Genomic DNA, 18,761 nt, shown 5'->3' with positions numbered 1-18,761 from the left:
ATTTTCACTTATAAGTTAGAGATTTTAGATTCGATACTCGCTAAAGACGAATTTAAACCACATTATTGCTAACCTATTGTAAAACTTAGTCCACTCCCCATCTTCAATTCCTTCATGTGAATAATATCGTTGTTTAAAAAAAAATTAAAACATGAAAAAAATATAGTCATATGTATTCCGCTTTTTAGGTTTGTCATGCATGAAAAATTAGGTATGTGATAACCAGTGGCGGATCCAGGATTTTAAATTTGGGGGGTCCCATTAAGAAAGGTAAAATTTTTTATAAACAACATTAACAATGAAAAGTTAAATATAATACATTTCATTCAAAAATCATACGCAAAACAACATTACAAGTTATAAAATCCTAATTTGAGCGTCCACAATGGGGTTTCATAGTATGAAAATGTTCTATGATAGCTTCATTACCAGTACATAAAAAAACATATTTCTCAATATAAATAACTAATTAAGTCACTCAACTATCTTTCTCAATGAACAAATAGATGGTGCTATTGTCTTTGGCTTGAAAAATCTCTCCATATTTTTTATTTCTAAACTACGCATTTAACAAAAAAAAAACACAAAACATATACCAATTGTTAAAAACGGTCCTATTTTCTTTCTTCTTCGCTTGTGATCTAGGCGGACTAGGTGAATTTAAGTAAATTTATTATATACCTTTAGTATTTTGGTGAATTTAAGGTAGAAGATAAAAGTTCAAATAATTACAAGTTCATAATAATTTACATAATATTTTTAGAGATCATATTGATTTATATTGAATTTTAAGACAAATAAGTGTGTTAAATATGTGGGTGTAGAAAGTAAAATGTGGTACTGGACGCATAAAGAGGCAGCCACACCAATTAGCAAAAATACACCTAGGGACTGACAACCCATTTTCTTTTTTGGAAAGATCAACTTGATGTTAGCTGTCCAAACGTGATTGGACCAATTAAAAAATGCATTAAATGGGAAAGTTTGAGGGTGGTCACGTGGGAATGAAGGGATGAGAGAGACTCATTTAATCATCTTCTTCCTGCTTTCGTCTTCGCAAGAACAAAACCACCAAACCCAGAAGTTACAGAACACCCTGAACAGACCTCGTGTTCGAGTACGAGGGGTCCTCAAAAAATTTCTAGCAGCGATTTAGGGTTGCCGAGAGGTCCTGGGACCTCCTAGGTCCCTCTATAGATCCGCCACTGCTTGGAGAGGTTGTATATGATTTTGCTTTTGATCGTCGGGGTTTAGATATTACGTGACCTGTTATGCGTTTTTTCTTAAATAATATAATATTGACATGGGTCCTAGTCTCCCAGTTTTAACTTCGTTCCAGCTCTCTTAAAAAAATTATTTTTAATATAATCGTCAGGGTTTAGAGTTGAAGAAGAAATGACTTCTAATTCAAAATAATCATCATTTACTCATTCCTTATGGGGAAAAAAAAAAAAAAAAACAAAAGGCAATTCATATGTCCACCCTAAGGCTGAGGTCATACACTTCTTTGTCCTGCCAGTTATGATGAACAATTTTTTACCGACATTTGTCATAAAAAAACATTCATTTTATTAACCATCATGTATCATTCAATAAAAAATAATCAATCAAATTGAATACCATCTAGTCATCTATAATTCATTAAATAAGTAGTTCGCTACTAGAAGATTAACATTGATTTGTTCAAAGACTCTTTATAATCATCATTTACTCATTCCTTATGGGAAAAAAAAAAAAAAAAAAAGAACAAAAAAAGGCAATTCATGTGTCCACCCTAAGGCTGAGGTCATACACTTCTTTGTCCTGCCAGTTATGATTAACAATTTTTTACCGACATTTGTCATAAAAAACATTTATTTTATTAATCATCATGTATCATTCAATAACAAATAATCAATCAAATTGAATATCGTCTAGTCATCCATAATTCATCAAATAAGCAGTTCGCTACGAGAAGATTAACATTGATTTGTTCAAAGACTCTTTATAATGATTTTTTGGATGTAAACCTACAACGCCGTCTTAAGAGTAAGCTCGTTATAAAAACAATTTTGCATGCACACATGGGCCTAAAAGATTTGAACCCACCTTAGAAAGCATAATACACTAACAGCACCAGTACTGTACACACATATTGGAAGGGCCGCAGTAGATATTGATACACATTTGAGTTCCTGCAGCCTTCAGCACAACCGCGTGTTGCAATTGCATGTTTAGTCCTCTGCGTTAAATATATAATTCTAAAATTCGAGGGAAAGTTGGGAGACCATTCCAGAATTCACTGAAACTTCAGATTAACCATATTAACAATAGGGTTGCAGAATTGATTCATTCATTATAACAATCAAGATTAGCGTTTGCGCTTAGGGTTTAGAGATGTTAACATTATCAAATCTCAAATCCGAATCTCCTCTCCGTTGTTTGATTAAAAGGCTTAGACCTAGCCTTACACAACGACATATACAAATTGGCCTCTGAAAGAACCGACACCAAAGTTCGAAACTTAGAAAAACGTTGCAGAAGTAAGAATAAATCTATCAGCAACTGGGTAACTGGGCAACTCCCACACTCATCCCAGCCACTTAGACCATGCTTGTATTGAGTTGAGCTTTTGGGTATTTTAACAAAAATTAATAAGTTGAATTTACAGCTCAAAACCCCTGCCGAAATTTACTCATAAAATTCTTAATACTACCAGGTATTTGGGTAGCACAACATTTGATCATCTTCAAAAAGAAAGAAAAAACACTATATTACACTAACACTGCTTGGTTCCGTTTTTCATCTTTACCTTTATACACACAAAAATAAAATAAAAATTTTAAACCTCAATAAAATCATGAAGAAAAATTTCTACCCTTGTAAAGTATAACTAAAGCCTCACAAAACCCTAAAAAAATCCCATCAAATCATAAAGAATAGATCAACATCTTTTCACAGAGAAACACAGAGCTCAATGTATATGGTGACGGATCCAGTACATCTCTTTATACAGAGAAACACGGTTGAGACGACGGAGAGAGAGAGAGATAGTCTCACAGACTTCTGAGTTTTGATCTCGACCGTGATTTCTCTGTATAAAAGAATGGAATGAACCCTAAAACATGATGCCGCCGTCACAAGTTCAGGGCTCGAGTACGGTTTCTCTATCTATCTATAGCAAGGAAAGGGCTGATGTAATCTCAGTGTTTATAGCCCAAAAGATGCTCCACGCCACGTCCCTCTTTTCCTGCGTACTCTCCACGTAAACAAAGCCCTAGTCAAACTCAAAGCCGAAGAAATCCACCGCCACTAAACATGGGTTGGAAGGTACGGGGCTTCTTACACTCATGTGCTTAAATAAAAGGCCCAAAAGCCCATTTTTTTTTTTTTAAATTTTTTTTTTTTACAAGTGCTATACTAAAATGAATCGAAATCTTCTCTCAAACTCTATGTTCAGAGTCCAAGAATTAGAAGATCTGGACCATTAAATAGAGACATATTCAACCTTTAGTTTGTGTGAGGTGAGTTAGTAAATGGGCTAATGTGACCGCATAATTTAAAATGAGTGGTCTGAATCTTCTGATCCTTAGGCTCCGGACACAGAGATCTGGATAAGATCACCATTCTACTTAAATATGTGATTGAGTTAAGCAGCTAATGTGTCGATCATAATTTAAAATTGAACTCTTCATTTATGAAAGTCGAAAATGTATCATGTTACTCATGAGTGAAGAGTAGGACTTCTAAATCGTAATCATGAGAGAAACTCGAATTAATCTAATATCAAAGGTATCCAATGACAGGGATCAAAATCCTTGAATACAAACTCCTAGTAAATAAACACGCCGTACTAATTAAAGGGCGGTGCTATTCACATATATTGTTACCACTTATGTACCCTTTTCAATTTTCGATCGTCAATTGAATAAATTAAAAAAAAAGATCAAAAAATAAAAGTTAACAATGAATGCTTAAAAAATAAAAACGGATGTCCAGATAACACCGCCCCTAATCAAATAATCGTAATAAACATTCCGCTGCAAGTTCATAGCTCAAATGGCTAGTACAATTTACACATTGCAGGTAGTAGTTCAGGTCTCTGTTCGATTCCCTCCGCTATCCCTTGTACTGGTACAGAAAAGATTTCTTTAAAAAATAAAAAATCGACCAACCTTTTTTCCCATAGGGTCGGTAATTTGCCATGCAAGATCCAGGGATGATTGCAAACTCAAAACATGCCAAATCAAGTTTGTCCGAAGGATAAAATGTGGTTCCAATAAAATTACTTCAAATGTCAAGATCAACATGTATAATACGATTTAAGGTGCAGAAAATCTGCTTAATGCTAGAGTGAGACTAACTATACTCAAAAAGTGCAAGGGCAACTTCCCAGTGAGGATTCTAAACCACCGGCAACCAAATACGGTGAGGTGCAAGATAAACCCCGCTGAAACAACCCGGATACAAAATACAATATGGCTTTACGATTGATGAAGTTGTTTTGTCCAGTCAAAAGGTGACCAATCTTGATCGAAGCTCTTAACCGCTTGCTTCTGTGCCTCCACTGTCTCATGTCTTCGTCGGCGATACATGTCTTCCTCAGGCAATTGTAGCATGCCTCTTATGACATTCAGCCCAAGACTGCTGTTGAACTGCTGCTCGTCATCAATAACGTGCACAAACCCTTTATTCAGACCAAACTCCACATGAAAGTACGGAAAGTCCTTTGGAATTGACCCACGCAAGCCCTTCACGCTTGTATCAATTAGTCTTTTCGCATTGTGTTGGCTCCACTCATCTTCCGCTTCATCAATTGCCTGAGAGAAAGTTTATACACTTATTTAGTTCAAATGAGCAGACAAATTAAAATCACAGATTGTAGATTCAACATTATAGATTAAAATGTACATAAGCATTCAATTCAGAATATTTTAAAACACAACAATTGAGAACCTAATAAAATCTATGCGTATGTGTTTGAATATGGGCATGCACTTGTATATGTATCCAAATTTACTAGCACAGATATGTCGCATGAAATAATGTCACAAGTTCCTGGAAAAAGGGAATAGGCCATGAGTATTTTTTCCAGAAATAATGAGCAAAAACATTTCAAAACAAGCAGAGCAGAAAATCAATGCTTTTAAAATGAAAACAAAAAACATAATCCTCACCTTTTTAAAATATAGAGGAGCCTCTTTGGCAATTTCATCGGGTATAGGGATACACTCGACTATGCAATGGCGGCGTTGTTGAGCCAACCCCATCACAGTTTCCAGAAAAACTACTTCCTTCTCTTGCTTTGCAAACATCATAATAAGGCATTTCTTGAAATTTCTAATTTCTTGCCACACATCGTCGTCAACAGTTCTTGTGGATGGCACATGCTTTTCAGAATTATATAGATCAGATCAAATACACATCAACAAAAGCATTTAAAATATTACAAAAGGAGCGAACTAAAATTACATCCCCTAGTAACCTGAAAAGGGTTCCAATAATCACTTCTTTTTTTTCATTTGAGTTGAAGATGGTAAACAAAAGCATGAAATCTGGCTTTCTGGAACTTTGAAGTAAAGTACGACTGACTTGTGCTCATTATCAAATGACTACTGCAACAAAAAAAGTAAGAAAAGAAACTAATTTAAGCTCACCTGCATTGGTATAATACAACAATGACCAGGCACAACAGGCTGCTGATGCGGCAACATCAAATACGTGAAATTTGCAATGGCCACAACAAGATGCGCCGGCCTCCTCTGATTTTCGAAGCAAAAGACACATCTCTCCTGCTGCGTTGCGAATCGAGTTGCAAAACTGTTGTTCTGGGTGACTTTCTGATCACTACCCTGCTTCTTCTTGGACTTTTTTCTTGGAGTGTCATCGTGGTCATATTCATCATCCGCCTGACCAGATATACTGTACTTTTTGTTCTGGGTTATCCTTCGAGCTAGATGCATATCAGCATCCTCCTCCTTTTTCTTCTGGCGAAGAGCCATTTCCTGCATAACATGTCTACATAAAAGGCAATCTGATTAGAACACCAATAATTATGTGAGGGAAAAAACAAATCATACCATGCACAGGAAATCAATCAACAAATGAACACTCCCCGACAGGAATTCCATAACGAATCCTATAAGAGTTGGCCCGTGTTTTATGTTACAAATTCTACTATACACTACAGTTCTGTTCTACAATTTCATCATCCTTACAAAATTGAATCTTGTACTTGTTTACGGAAATGGAAAAAGCACACAGGATAAAACAAGAACCGAACACTCATTTTCAAGAACTGCAAAAGACCCATTTGTCATTAGAAATACTACTTTGCTCCACACTCCCTTTTTATAACTTAAAGAACTAGTCCACAATTGTATCTTATTTACAGCAGAAAGCATTAGACAATAAACAAATAATAGGGGAAAATAGAAAATAATAATATGCAACATTACCTGCTTGTGCCCTGTTCATTTCTTGGTCTCATAAAATTATCTCCACTAGCCTGCTTTACCTTTCTGTTTTCTACTTCTTGCTATTAGCAAAAAGAAAAAATCAATTAATCACTGAAATCAAAAATCGTGATATATGAATAACACGTTGTCCGCATCCTATGTGCTAAACAAGTGGGTTACACAGTGTTATAAACTAATAATCATAAGAAAGATTTTAATATCGCAATACAGAGAAGCATAGGCATCTCTGTCAAACTAAATAGATGCATGCAAAAAATAGTAGGGACACAACCCAAGCAAAAGTGTTTAAGATTTTGTGAAGTTGAAAAAAGAAAACAGCAAACAAAGGACAGCAAATTCCCTAAACAAGATGAACCAAAATAGTCGTAACTGCAGAAGAGTATTTTCCACTGCATTAGAAGTTAGATAACCTCTATACTAAGTTGCTCAATAAACCGGGTGGTAATTTAAGTTGAGGATAATGTGGAGAACAGACTACGGCCAATTCAATCTACCAACATTAGCATATAGGATAAAAAGCTGTTCATATTACTTGGGAGAGAGAGGATATTGCATGCTTCTTACCAGAAGTTCCTCAGCTTCTTCCAGCTTTCCTTTCATACGAAGTTGAAAGGCCTTAGCTGCCAACTGGTTCACATTCAATTCATGAAATGCAGCACTTGCTTTGCTAGTGTCTGCTATATTTTCGTGAGTGGGATTACTCAAATCATCAGTTTGCTTACGAAGAACATCAGACATGAAGCTTCCATCATTTGAAAACTGATTTAAGTTAGCGACTGCATCCGCCAAAATACTAGAATCCTGAGTAGAAACATCTCGCTTTTTCCAAGATAAAGAATCTTGCATTTTAGGCTCCCTCCATTTAGGAAGTCCACAAGATACATCCTTCAGGTAGTGCCGACTAGCGTCCTAGAAATCAAATTCATGTAGCATGTAAGAAACACAAATATTAATTATAAACTAAAAAACAAGGTCAATAACAGTTGAATTTCATAGTTAAGCATTTTCGAAAAACTGAGTGCCCTCCCATACACCTTTTTATTATCCATGTCACTTTGATTGCTGGAATCTGGTTGGCGTTCCTCACTCAGCCCTTTCTGTCTACTTTTTATGGCATGTAGATGAGCACGCGATTGGGCAGCTTTATTAGATGCCACGGAGACGGTCAGTTCACCAAGAGAACCCCAACGCTCTCCGACAACCTGTATAAAAAAATAAGGATCAGATCCCAAAGAAGATACCAAAAACCAAAAAGATCAGGTAGCTTAACATGTAAGATGGGACTGTGCAGCAGGCTTTGGATAAATTAGCAGAAGCGAGTTCGATACCAATTCATTCCCCCACCCCCTCACATTGTATAAAAAATTAAAAATAAAAAGATAAAACTGGAATTACACCCGTTCTTGGCCTCTCACCAAAATATTCCTATGGAAGGGAAAGTATACTTATTCTAGGAAAGAAATACTAATCCAAAATAAAACAGGAAATTAAATCTAATCCCAATAAAACTGGAAATAATCCTAATCTATACTATTAATTAAGAGGACCCACTTTGTCAACCAAAGAGGGTAAATTACTATTAAACCCCCTTTAAGCTTAGTAAGTTGTATAAACTAATTTAAGTTTAGTGGTTATTTAGTAATATCACTAGCATGCCCCTCCTATTGTTTCTCTCTCACCCTTAAACTTCTCTTTTGCAAGTTACTACCTACCATGACATGCATCACGTGTGCCCTTCTGCCTAGTCCTTACAAAAGTAGGAAATCAGAAGACTAAAAACCTTAGATATTAAAATACTAAACCCTAAACTTTGGTTAAGCATCAGCATACCTCCTGGAGCCTTCGCCCTTCTCGAGTCGCCTGCTCTTTTGCACGCTTCAGAGCTTTTAGTTTCCAACTTGCACCCCCATCCCCAACAACTGAGGAAGACAAAAGTTTGTTTCCAGTAGCTTTAGGTTCATCTGTATCTTCCGGATAACCAGATCCATCATCCTTTAAATATGGATTTAACTCCCTCGGATTGAACTTTATCTAAAACACAGGGAAGATAAAGTGCAGTCAGCAAACCATATACTCGTAAAAAGAAGTCAGGAACCATTTTTATTTTCAGTTGTAGGTTAAAACTCTTTGCAGTTAATTTCAGTAATTTGGCTTGTGTCCATTTTAGTCTTCGAACTCTAAAATGTGGCACTTAGCATCCTAAAGAAAAAATTGTCAGTTTAGTTGGGGACAACAGTAATTGCTGATCTACACCCATAAGCCAATGGGTTAAACCTGTACCCTTTCCTGTGCCATCTCTGACCCACACCAACCAAAACAAGCATGAACTTATTTGCCACATAATAGAAACTTTATGGCTTGGTTGGTTGTAACTCCAATTTAGTAGAACTAGAAAGGTAAATTCTAGCTTTACTAGGTGAAAAAGCATACCTCATCAGTAAGAGTTTCCTTTGGCTGCTCCTTGCCAGTCACTGTAGGGGTTCTATCTGTTTTTCCTTCAGGTCTAAGCATCCACTCTAAGCCAAATTCCTTCCTTGCAATTTCCCCATCTTTCAAACACCCAGGTCCTCTACCTCCATCTACATTGACAAAAAGAATGTGAATTTGTAAAGACCATGTGATTAAATAATATATATTTTAAAAGAATGGCTTAGAATACCTACCAGAAATTTCTTCATCCTCCATGCCTCCTCGAATCTTACGCTTACTCTTTTTCTTTCTATCTTTTTTACTTCCTTTTTTGCGCCTTTCTTTCCTATCAGAACAACTGCCACTGTCTTTACCATCAGATGCAGAGGAAGAGTGATCCTCTGATGCATATTCTTTCCTGCCACTCTTCAATCTCTTCTTTGAGCTATAACTGACTTCATCCTCTGAAATACCCTCATTAATTCTCTTACCTTTTTTCCTACTCTGACTCTTCCTTCTACCTCGATCGGAACTTCCCTCACTTTCAACGTCCGAAGAATATGATGATGATGAATACTCGTCCGACGAATACCACTTGTTTTTGGATCCCTTCTTTATTTTATCAAGCTCTTCACCGTCTGAACTACTATATCGAGAACTCTTCTTTTCCTTCCTACGCTTATTCACCTTACTACTCGACCTCTTCTTCTGTTTTTGTTTTTCTTTCCCAGGAGCGCTCAGATTCTCATCCTGTTACCAACAACATAAACTATTAAGCTACTCTCTAAAATAACAAATTAAACAACAGAACGAACAAAGGATAGGATATACCTTATCAATCTGATCTCGGGGTATGATCTTTACTCCAGCAAGCATTTTTTTAACTAACTGCCACCAATATGGTCAAGGTATGTACAATCAAACAATCAGCATCCTGCACACAACCACAAACAAAAAAGCTAGATATGTTACTCTCCAAAGATGAAATAAAAAATAACGTCACCCTCTGAATAATTTTGGGGATAAACTAACTTGAAAACTTTGATTTAGCCTTTCATCTTTCATTTCATATTGTAAGTAACACTTAATGAGCTTCTTTTCCCTCAAAAGTAATATTTTTCATAAATGAATGTGGAATATTTGCAGGTTCCTAAATAAAAATTCTTGATGGTTCACTAGGGAAAAGGAAAATGGTTAATGGTTCACATGGTGGGTTTTGATGAGAAAACCATATGATCTGATTCCTGAGTAAGCAAAGCTCCAATGATATTCAACCCTTCTTAAGAAAAATCAATCTTGAAAAACATAAGTCCTAAATATCATGGAACACCACTACATGTCGGTAAAAGATGATGGTTTGATTGTTTGGACAACCGATCACATTATTCAATAATCTTCCTAGTAGCGCCCAGTTGTTTCCCAAAGCTCAAAGCACTCTACATTTCATACAAAAGTTACTTCCTTCAATTTCAACTCATTTTCACTGAACTCAACAATGCTTATTACTCTTTCCTTAAACCAAAAAGCAAACCTTCCAGGAACAATTTGCACCACGCCACCGCGATTTAAACCGAAAGCAAGCTTAACACTAAGGGCAATTTTTATGCAACATATAAGAACCTAATATCAATGAGGGCATAAGTTGGAAGAGAAGAAAAAGAACGAAGATCGTTGATGCAGGCACTATAAAAGTACAAGAGCGGAAGGATACCCAAAACCCATAACAAATCACAGTCAAAATTAGTGTTATTGCAAACCCTAAATTCAAAATGTTTCACTAGTTTTCCATATTTTCTCATCAAACAAACAAACAAATTCGTATAAAATCAGAAAAGTAAATTACCAGCAGCAGCGTGCTACGTGGCTCGTATGACAGCGTTCCTCTGCCCGCAACGGCGTCGAGGTTTCTTTCGGCGGCGATGAGAGGCGGGCACCGGAGCAACAGTCGGTTCTGAAAGGATCAGCTGTTCCTAATTCGCAGCAGATATCGCCGACGAAAGAGTTTGAGGTGGTTCTGAAGAACCCTGAAGAAAAAATCAGGAGAAAATAAAAAAGGAGTAATCTATCAGTAGGAGTAAACGTGGATGTGGATTTGGATTTGGATTTGGATCATGTGGATTTGGATTTGTTTAACAAGGATGATAGGCGCGCTCGCCCACGGCCTACGCTCCATAGAAAACCAAAAGACAGCTGCTAAATCATTTATCTTATTTCTCCACCCATGTTAACGTTGTATTTACATCTATTATAAAAAGTCAAAAAATTAAAATATTTTACATCTATTATAAAAAGTCAAAAAATTAAAATATTATTTCTCCACGCAAGTGACTCTTTATCAGAGTGATGTAAAAATGTTGAACCCTTGCATGACGCCGTGGATTCAAATTTCATCGATTACTAATCTAAAATCTAATGTAATAAAATCTATCGTTTGACCAAAAAAATTGCTATTTCCCCACCCACTTTTATTTCTAAAAAAATGGGATCTTCTAATCTTTAGCATGAGGTACACGTTTGGTCGGAATTGAAAATAAAAAATCTTACTCAAGTAAACCATCTCTCAAGCCCGAACCCCTAGGGCTTTTTTCGCAAGGAGCACATGTATGTGGGGTTATGTTAGATGATGATGAAGAATGCTTTCTGAAATTCAATTAAGGGAAGGCAGATAAGAGTTACAAAGAGGTTCTGATTTAGGCAACCAAAATCCTAGGGATAAAAAAAATCTAGTAATTATTCCAAAAAAAAAAAAAAAAACACTAAACCATAGACATGGATTTAAAAGAAGAGCATGAATTCTAAAGCAAAACAAGACAGAAAAAATCCTAATTCATATTCCCTGAGGAACAAACCAAGAGCAATTTAGTTAGAAAAATACACGGGAGTTTAATGAGAAACAATACTATGAACAGAATCTGAAATTGTCTGACGCATAAGCATGGCAGCGTTGCTTACCAGCTTCAATTTTTGTCCAGCTCCACAATCTCTCTAGTTATAATAGTAGATCCTACAATGGATTTCAACTATTGTATACAAGTAATGTACGGAGTAGCCCATTCTAAACACCATGGTTCACATTATCTTTCCCAATTTGTCGCTACAAGAGGAATTGGATGACATGATTTCAAGAACACCTGCATAACAACTTAATTAAACTAGACTACAAGAAATTTATAACTTAAACTTAAAGTAAATGCATTCAATCCTTATAAGATCACCTGCAAAAATTTCCAACAATAAATCCTTATATTCATACCTGCACAAAATGATGAGTGGTGAATCCGATGACGATCTCCTTACGTGCTGCTAGTGGTATAGGTGTTGTTCTAAGACGTAAAAATGTAAGACATTGTACATCTGATAGGTGGATAAGTACCACACCATAACATGATGCAATAATATGGTCCATGTTAGGCATAGTCATTCATTGATCAATGTTTGCATGAGTTTCAAAATATCTTAATGCATGCTTCAACTCATGGACACTATTTTCAGACCCATATAGCTTGGAGTAGCAACTTGAGTAAGTCTTTAACTCTTGTAATAAATATTTTTGCACTTGGACCCATCCATCCTCATTATAACCTAATAATGATGCAATTGCTTTAAAACCTCAATGTCTATCAGCTGCCACATCTTTTACAAGAATAATGTATGGCCTCAATGCCACTAAAAATGCATTAATTAACTTTGTTTGTACCATACTTGACCAATCTCGAAACTACTGAGCACTGGTCAACAGTATACCGTCAAGGACCCACAAGAGTTTGCCTCCAACCAAAAGGCCAATCACAACGCGACACGTGTTGATATCAAAAGCCAATCACAGCGCAACACGTGTCGATATCAGAGGCCAATCACAGCACGACATATGTCAATGTCAAAACAAAGCTAGAAACTCTCTTCTATAAAAAAAGGATCATTCTCCCACAATAATCCCTAATGTCATTTGTACTAAATCATTCACTAGAACTCATTAAAGGAGAGCTTAAACCTATGTATTTGTATAAACCCTTCACAACTAATGAGAACTCCTCTACTCCGTGGATGTAGCCATTCTGGGTTAACCACGTAGATCTTGTGTTTGCTTCTCTGTCTCTGTCCATTTACATACTTATCCACACTCGTGACTGGAGCAATCTGGTGAAGGTCACAAACTTGACACTTTCTGTTATACCAAAATCCTCGCTGATTTTGTGTATCAACATTTGGTGCCGTCTGTGGGAATAACACTTACTCCTACTCTCGTTAGCTTTGTCAAGCTGGTTTCCACCATTCGTACACTCTCTTTTGACCAAGCATTCCTCTCCAACATGGCAAGCGAAGGAAGCCACAACACATAGAATGACACCCCTCTCGCGCCTAGTGTAAGACAGCGAAAGAAAGAACGAAATAAGTTCGCTCTTCAAGCTAAAGTCAAAAAGCTGGAAGCTCAGAACAACAGGATAATAATGAAGAATGAGGTCCTTCATGAGTAGTATGAGAAACTCTTTGAGATGCTCCATGAGGCTAGGCATACTCAAACACATGAGCTTATTACCCCCGCGGAAGTCAACCACCAAATGGGTGCCCCCTAACACAGAGGGTCACCAATCTTTGACATGGCTGTTCCTAATAAAGAGCGAGTTAATCATCAAGGTTTTGATCAACATGAGCCCTCTCTCAACCTAGCTGCTTCGACCCGAAGTGGGAGAAGTGGAGGAAGGCATCTCCTTGCAGAGGGAGCGAAATGATCGAAAGTCATTTATCGTAACTGTCGAGACTTCTTGAGACAACATCAAGAGAATCTCATCCACATAAGCTCAAAGATCAATAACCCAAGGGTTTCTGAAAGACTTAGTCCCCTCCCATGACCTAGGCCAGCTGTCAATCTAGGAAAGGAGCAACAGGTCCCAGAGGAACATGAAGGTACAGGGGACTCGGAAGTATTCTGAAAGACTCGTTCTAGAAGTCAGTACAGCCAGTCCAAGGAAAAATCACACGCTCTTGATCAAACTTTCCTACTTCTAAGAGGCAATTAAGACTTACAGAAGAAAACTCCAATAGTACATGACTTCACTCAGGATCCTCTTGTCCTTCAGCTTATTGAGGAAGTAAATAAGTTAAAGCCTGAACATCAGGCCGAGATACCTGACTGGAACCAACCCAGGCCTGACCCTCTTACAAGAAGGATCATCAACACCCCCTTCAAGTGAAGATAAAACAGAAACTCAGTTTACAACTCTACACTGGAAGGAAAGATCCGATTGAACACCTTAATCTCTTTGAGTTCACCATGGCATACCAAATGCATACCGATGAAGAACGATATCTTCTCTTCCCCTCCACCCTTTTTAGTGGAGCTTTAAATTGGTATTGTCATCTTCCACTTGAGACGGTAGACTCATTTGAGGAATTGAGGAAACTATTTGTCTCTCAACACATCTTCCAGACCGATCGCTTGCACTCCACAGATGACTTGTACACTATTCGCCAGAAGTCGAACGAGTCACTACGAAAGTATGCCAGCCGCTTCAGCTATGAGTATTCTTGTTGTGCTAAGGCAGATGATAATACCGGCCTCAAGGCCTACGTGACTGTTTCTTCAAGTACATGATCAATGCCAACACTTGGAAGATTTACTCTGAGGTGATGGCGCATGCTTACAACCACGTCTCTGCCGAGGCAATGACATATCAAGGGAAACCCCCTACAGCCACCCTTTATCAGCAAGTGGGGAGTGAGAGCCAGATCCAACCAAATGAGAAAACCTCAACCTTCCAAACAGCAGCGGCACCCATTCTTGGCTTACTTAATGTTTCGCCAAGACAACAAACATATCAACCTCAAGGCAAGAGGAAAGATTTCCATCCTCACCAGTCCCATTTTAGTTAGAATAATAAGGGGCACTATCGCGATAACCAAGAGTATCACCACGATAATGCCCGCCCCTAGGCAGTCAACGCAGTAGGCCAAACACTTGTCAAGACAGGCCCTACGCCGAGGTATGAGACCTACACACCTTTGAACGCCACATGCGCGACCATTTACCCTAGTATAGCTCACCTGATACCGAAGCCAAAGCCGAGGCAACCAGATTACAAGTCCACGAAGAACACAAGCATACTACTACCACGAGTATAACGACCATGATGATGAGAATTGTATCACCCTTCGTGATCATATTGAAGCTTTGGCACGTGAATGAAAAATTGATCAATTCCTCCTTCACCCTCCAAGGGATAACCGTAACCAACGCCAAGTGAACGTGATATATTTCATAAGCGGCGGCACACCCATATCTGAATCTTTCAACAGAGGCATGAAAAACTGTGAACGAACTTTAAGGCCTGGCCACCAAGTGTTTCACGTGGAAGACATCAGGGGAGAGAAGTATTAAAAGCCTAACTGGGATCCAATATGTTTCTACCTTGAGGAAGAAAGAGGTATCACTTACCCTCACAATGACCCATTGATCGTGGAGGCTTACATAACAAACTTTGACGTACGACGAATCCTGGTAGACACAGGGGCTTCGGTCAATATCATGTTTGTTGAAGCTTTCAGGGCACATAATGTAGCTGAACACTTGCTCGATCACTCAGTTTCTCATCTGATAAGCTTTTCCGGTGATGTCGTGCAACCTTTAGGGAGCATACATTTACCCTTCACCATAGGTACAGGCCCTTACACAGCCACCATCACCACTAACTTCTTGGTGGTTGACTACCCAATGGCATACAATGTCATCTTTAGGTGCACGGGCATCAATGATCTCAAGGCTATGGTATCCACACAAATGTTGTTGATGAAATTTCCAACCCCCTTAGGGCAATGGTTACATCAAAGGAGATCAACTTAGTGCACGATCACGTTACAACACTTCAGTCAAGCAACAACACTTGCATATGCCCAAAGAAACATTTTCTATACATGACCAAGTTATAAAGACCAGCTTGAACAAAGCCAACTTGGATTTTCATGGTGGTAACAGACAACCTGACCCGACGATCCTCGAGATGACTCTTTCACCCAGCAAGCACAACCTGCTGAAGAGTTGGAGAAGGTCTCTATCTCAAAAGATTATCCAGACCACATAGTGAAGATTGGTACCACTTTGTCACCATCCATTCGGTTGGCCTTGATTTCGTTTTTGCAAAAGAACATTAAAGTCTTCGCCTGGTCATACGAAGACATACCAGGCATCTCTCCCAATATCATCTGTCATTGTTTGAGCATTGATCCCAAGACCAAGCCGGTGAGACAGAAGCGAAAATCTTATGACACTGAACGATACGAGGCAATGAAGGCAAAAGTTAAAAAACTCAAAAGCATAGGCTTCGTCCATGAAGTCAATTATCCAACGTGGGTAGCAAATGTGATCCCTGTTAAGAAAAATCCGACTAAGGAAAGTCTTTTGCTTTAAAAGATCTTGTGGAGAATGTGTGTCGACTACACCGACTTAAACAAAGGATGCCCAAGTGATAGTTTTCCCCTTCCTCTCATTGATAGGCTTATAGACTCTACAACAGGGTGTAAACTCTTGAGCTTCATGGATGCTTACTCAGGGTACAACAAATCCTCATGAACCCTTCAAACCAAGAACACACGGCCTTCACTACTGACAGATGACTATATTGCTATAAAGTGATGCCATTCGGCCTAAAGAATGTAGGGGTGACTTATCAGAGATTAGTTAATTCAATGTTCGCTGAACAGATTGGGAAGAGCATGGAAGTTTATGTTGATGATATGTTAGTCATAAGCAAACATGCCGACCAACACATCACCAACCTGTTTGAAACCTTCTCCATCCTGAAGAAGTATTGAATGAGGTTGAACCCTAACAAATGCGCCTTCGGCGTGGGCTCTGGAAAATTTTTGGGCTTCATGATTAGCCAACGAGGCATTGAAGCTAACCCCGAGAAGATCAAAGTAATCATTGAATGAAATGACCAGTAACTTCAAAAGACATCCAGAGCCTTACTGACAAGGTGGCAGCCTTAATCAAGTTCATCTCTAAGGCCACAGACAAATGCGCTCCTTTTTTCAAAGCACTTAAGGGAAGTAAGAAGTACATTACATGGACTGATGAATGTGCCGAAGCATTTAAGAACCTTAAGGAATACATAAGTAAAGGCCCTCTGCTATCCAAACCTAAAGTTGGTAACACCCTAATTGTCTATCTGTCTGTCTTGGCTTCAGCAATCAGTTTCGTCCTCATTCGAATGGATGGTAGTATCGAACGACCTGTCTAGTACGTTAGCAAGGCTTTACAAGATGCGAAGACACGACACTCCAACATTGAGAAATTAGCTCTAGCATTAGTCATGTCTGCTCGGAAACTTCGCCCCTACTTGTCACGCCCTGATCCCGACATACGTCCAAGGTCGACACGTGACGACACCCAATTACTCGTATATCTCATATACCCGACCTCAGGAATATGGCAATTCACAATTCGAGAATCAAATTGCAAAGAAAATTTTCATTTACCTTATGGCTGCATTTAACCTCCTCGTTAGACTGCCTACGTACCCTTAAATAGGGATCAAGTCATTTGTAGTTTATTGACACAAAATCAGAAGTTTAATCCACTAAGTTCAAATAGAAAAACATAGCATTCCTTAATCATTTATTATAACCTAATAACATGTAGTTCCTGGACTCAAGCTACATAATCAACCTCCATGAAAACATGATTTCTCTCCCATCCAACATTTAAATCATTATGTCTCATCATGATATCGCAATTCACAAAATACATAATATTTAAGAACCGACAAAATACAAAACCATTCTCTAGCTGCATTAATTAATTAATTTGATCAAAGTAATAACAATCATTCCCATATCTTCTAAATGCATACATTATGAAATCATAATCGAATCATGGAAAATCCCGAAGGAGTCACTCAAACGTCCAACATCTTTTCTAACTCAATTCACAAGACTCTCGAAAACATTAACACAAAAATATATATATATATATATATATATATATATAAAAAAAAAAAACCAAGGCTAGAGGGACATAGTTAGGCCAAGTCTCCTTCTCCAATTAATGGGATTTTAGGCCACTCCACGAAATTTAACAACTCGGGTTCTAGACCACTCCACGGAACCAAACCAAATATGATCGCCTACAAAATGTACCAAGTACAACCAATCATCATCACCTCTAGAATGCATATGGTCCCCATCACGGATATACCAAGCAGGACCATCCATGTACCACTACTACGTGGTGCAATCTCATCATCATACATTAAATACAATTATACGCATACATGTTATCGATTCCATATATCAACCAGCATCTAGTCATATGGAGCACAACACAAGGAATTCCCGCAATTATTATTTCTACTCAAATCTAATAAAGTACCTAACTCATCTCCTGACTTCCATCTCCATCTCATGCTAGGTAATAGTGCCAAGTTCTAATAGGTATTCGGTTGGCAAGCATATCCAAATAATTATCAAACAATATTTAAATCCCATAATTGTCATAACATTCATCATAATTATCGATCACATTATTAAAAAGATAATTAAACACATATATATCACAAACATCATCAGTACACAAGCCAAATCCTATTTAATAAGCATATGTCTATGGCTAAATATATAAAAATCACATTTCAATAGAAATCATATTTATAGGACCAATTCATATTCACAATTGCTACTAATAAAAGAAATTTGGATAATAATCATATTTCATATATTCAAGTCGCTATCTAACCAATATAGGCCCACTAGATTTTCACTAATAATTCCCTAAGGTCCGTAAACCATATCTACAATAGCATACTAAAATTTGGTATCAATTCAATGGTAAGATCGTCAATTGTTAGAATATTCAAGTGGCGGACCTTATCGAAAATATACTCAACCAATAGCATTTCATAA

General features: G+C 37.7%; 1 protein-coding gene across 1 annotated transcript; it reads right to left on the bottom strand.

The window, feature by feature from the left end:
- Nucleotides 1-4,238: 4,238 nt before the first annotated feature.
- On the bottom strand, nucleotides 4,239-11,069 carry LOC125472749 (CWF19-like protein 2). Its single transcript, XM_048574541.1, has 11 exons — nucleotides 10,711-11,069; nucleotides 9,699-9,801; nucleotides 9,122-9,617; nucleotides 8,889-9,037; nucleotides 8,289-8,489; nucleotides 7,493-7,660; nucleotides 7,023-7,367; nucleotides 6,438-6,517; nucleotides 5,637-5,997; nucleotides 5,157-5,369; nucleotides 4,239-4,799 (listed from the first exon to the last, which is right to left on the bottom strand). The coding sequence occupies exons 2-11, from the start codon at nucleotides 9,741-9,743 to the stop codon at nucleotides 4,464-4,466; spliced, it is 2,394 nt and encodes a 797-aa protein (XP_048430498.1). The 5' UTR covers nucleotides 9,744-9,801; nucleotides 10,711-11,069; the 3' UTR covers nucleotides 4,239-4,463.
- Nucleotides 11,070-18,761: the final 7,692 nt, after the last annotated feature.

This window comes from the organism of the source record quoted next, unplaced genomic scaffold, assembly GCF_019419815.1.
Source record: "Pyrus x bretschneideri cultivar Hongxiangsu unplaced genomic scaffold, Pyrus_bretschneideri_v1 Contig73, whole genome shotgun sequence".
Classification (NCBI taxonomy): Eukaryota; Viridiplantae; Streptophyta; class Magnoliopsida; order Rosales; family Rosaceae; genus Pyrus; species Pyrus x bretschneideri.
This window is presented reverse-complemented; position numbering and strand designations above follow the sequence as displayed.

What these genes read in the sequence shown, in the direction of transcription:
- LOC125472749 (XM_048574541.1), bottom strand. Translation starts at nt 9,743, where the DNA reads ATGCTTGCTGGAGTAAAGATCATACCCCGAGATCAGATTGATAAG. An exon ending in AGGAAACTCTTACTGATGAG is followed by an intron (nt 8,490 to 8,888) that starts GTATGCTTTTTC and finishes CCTGTGTTTTAG; the next exon opens with ATAAAGTTCAATCCGAGGGA. An exon ending in GTTGTATTATACCAATGCAG is followed by an intron (nt 5,370 to 5,636) that starts GTGAGCTTAAAT and finishes AATTCTGAAAAG; the next exon opens with CATGTGCCATCCACAAGAAC.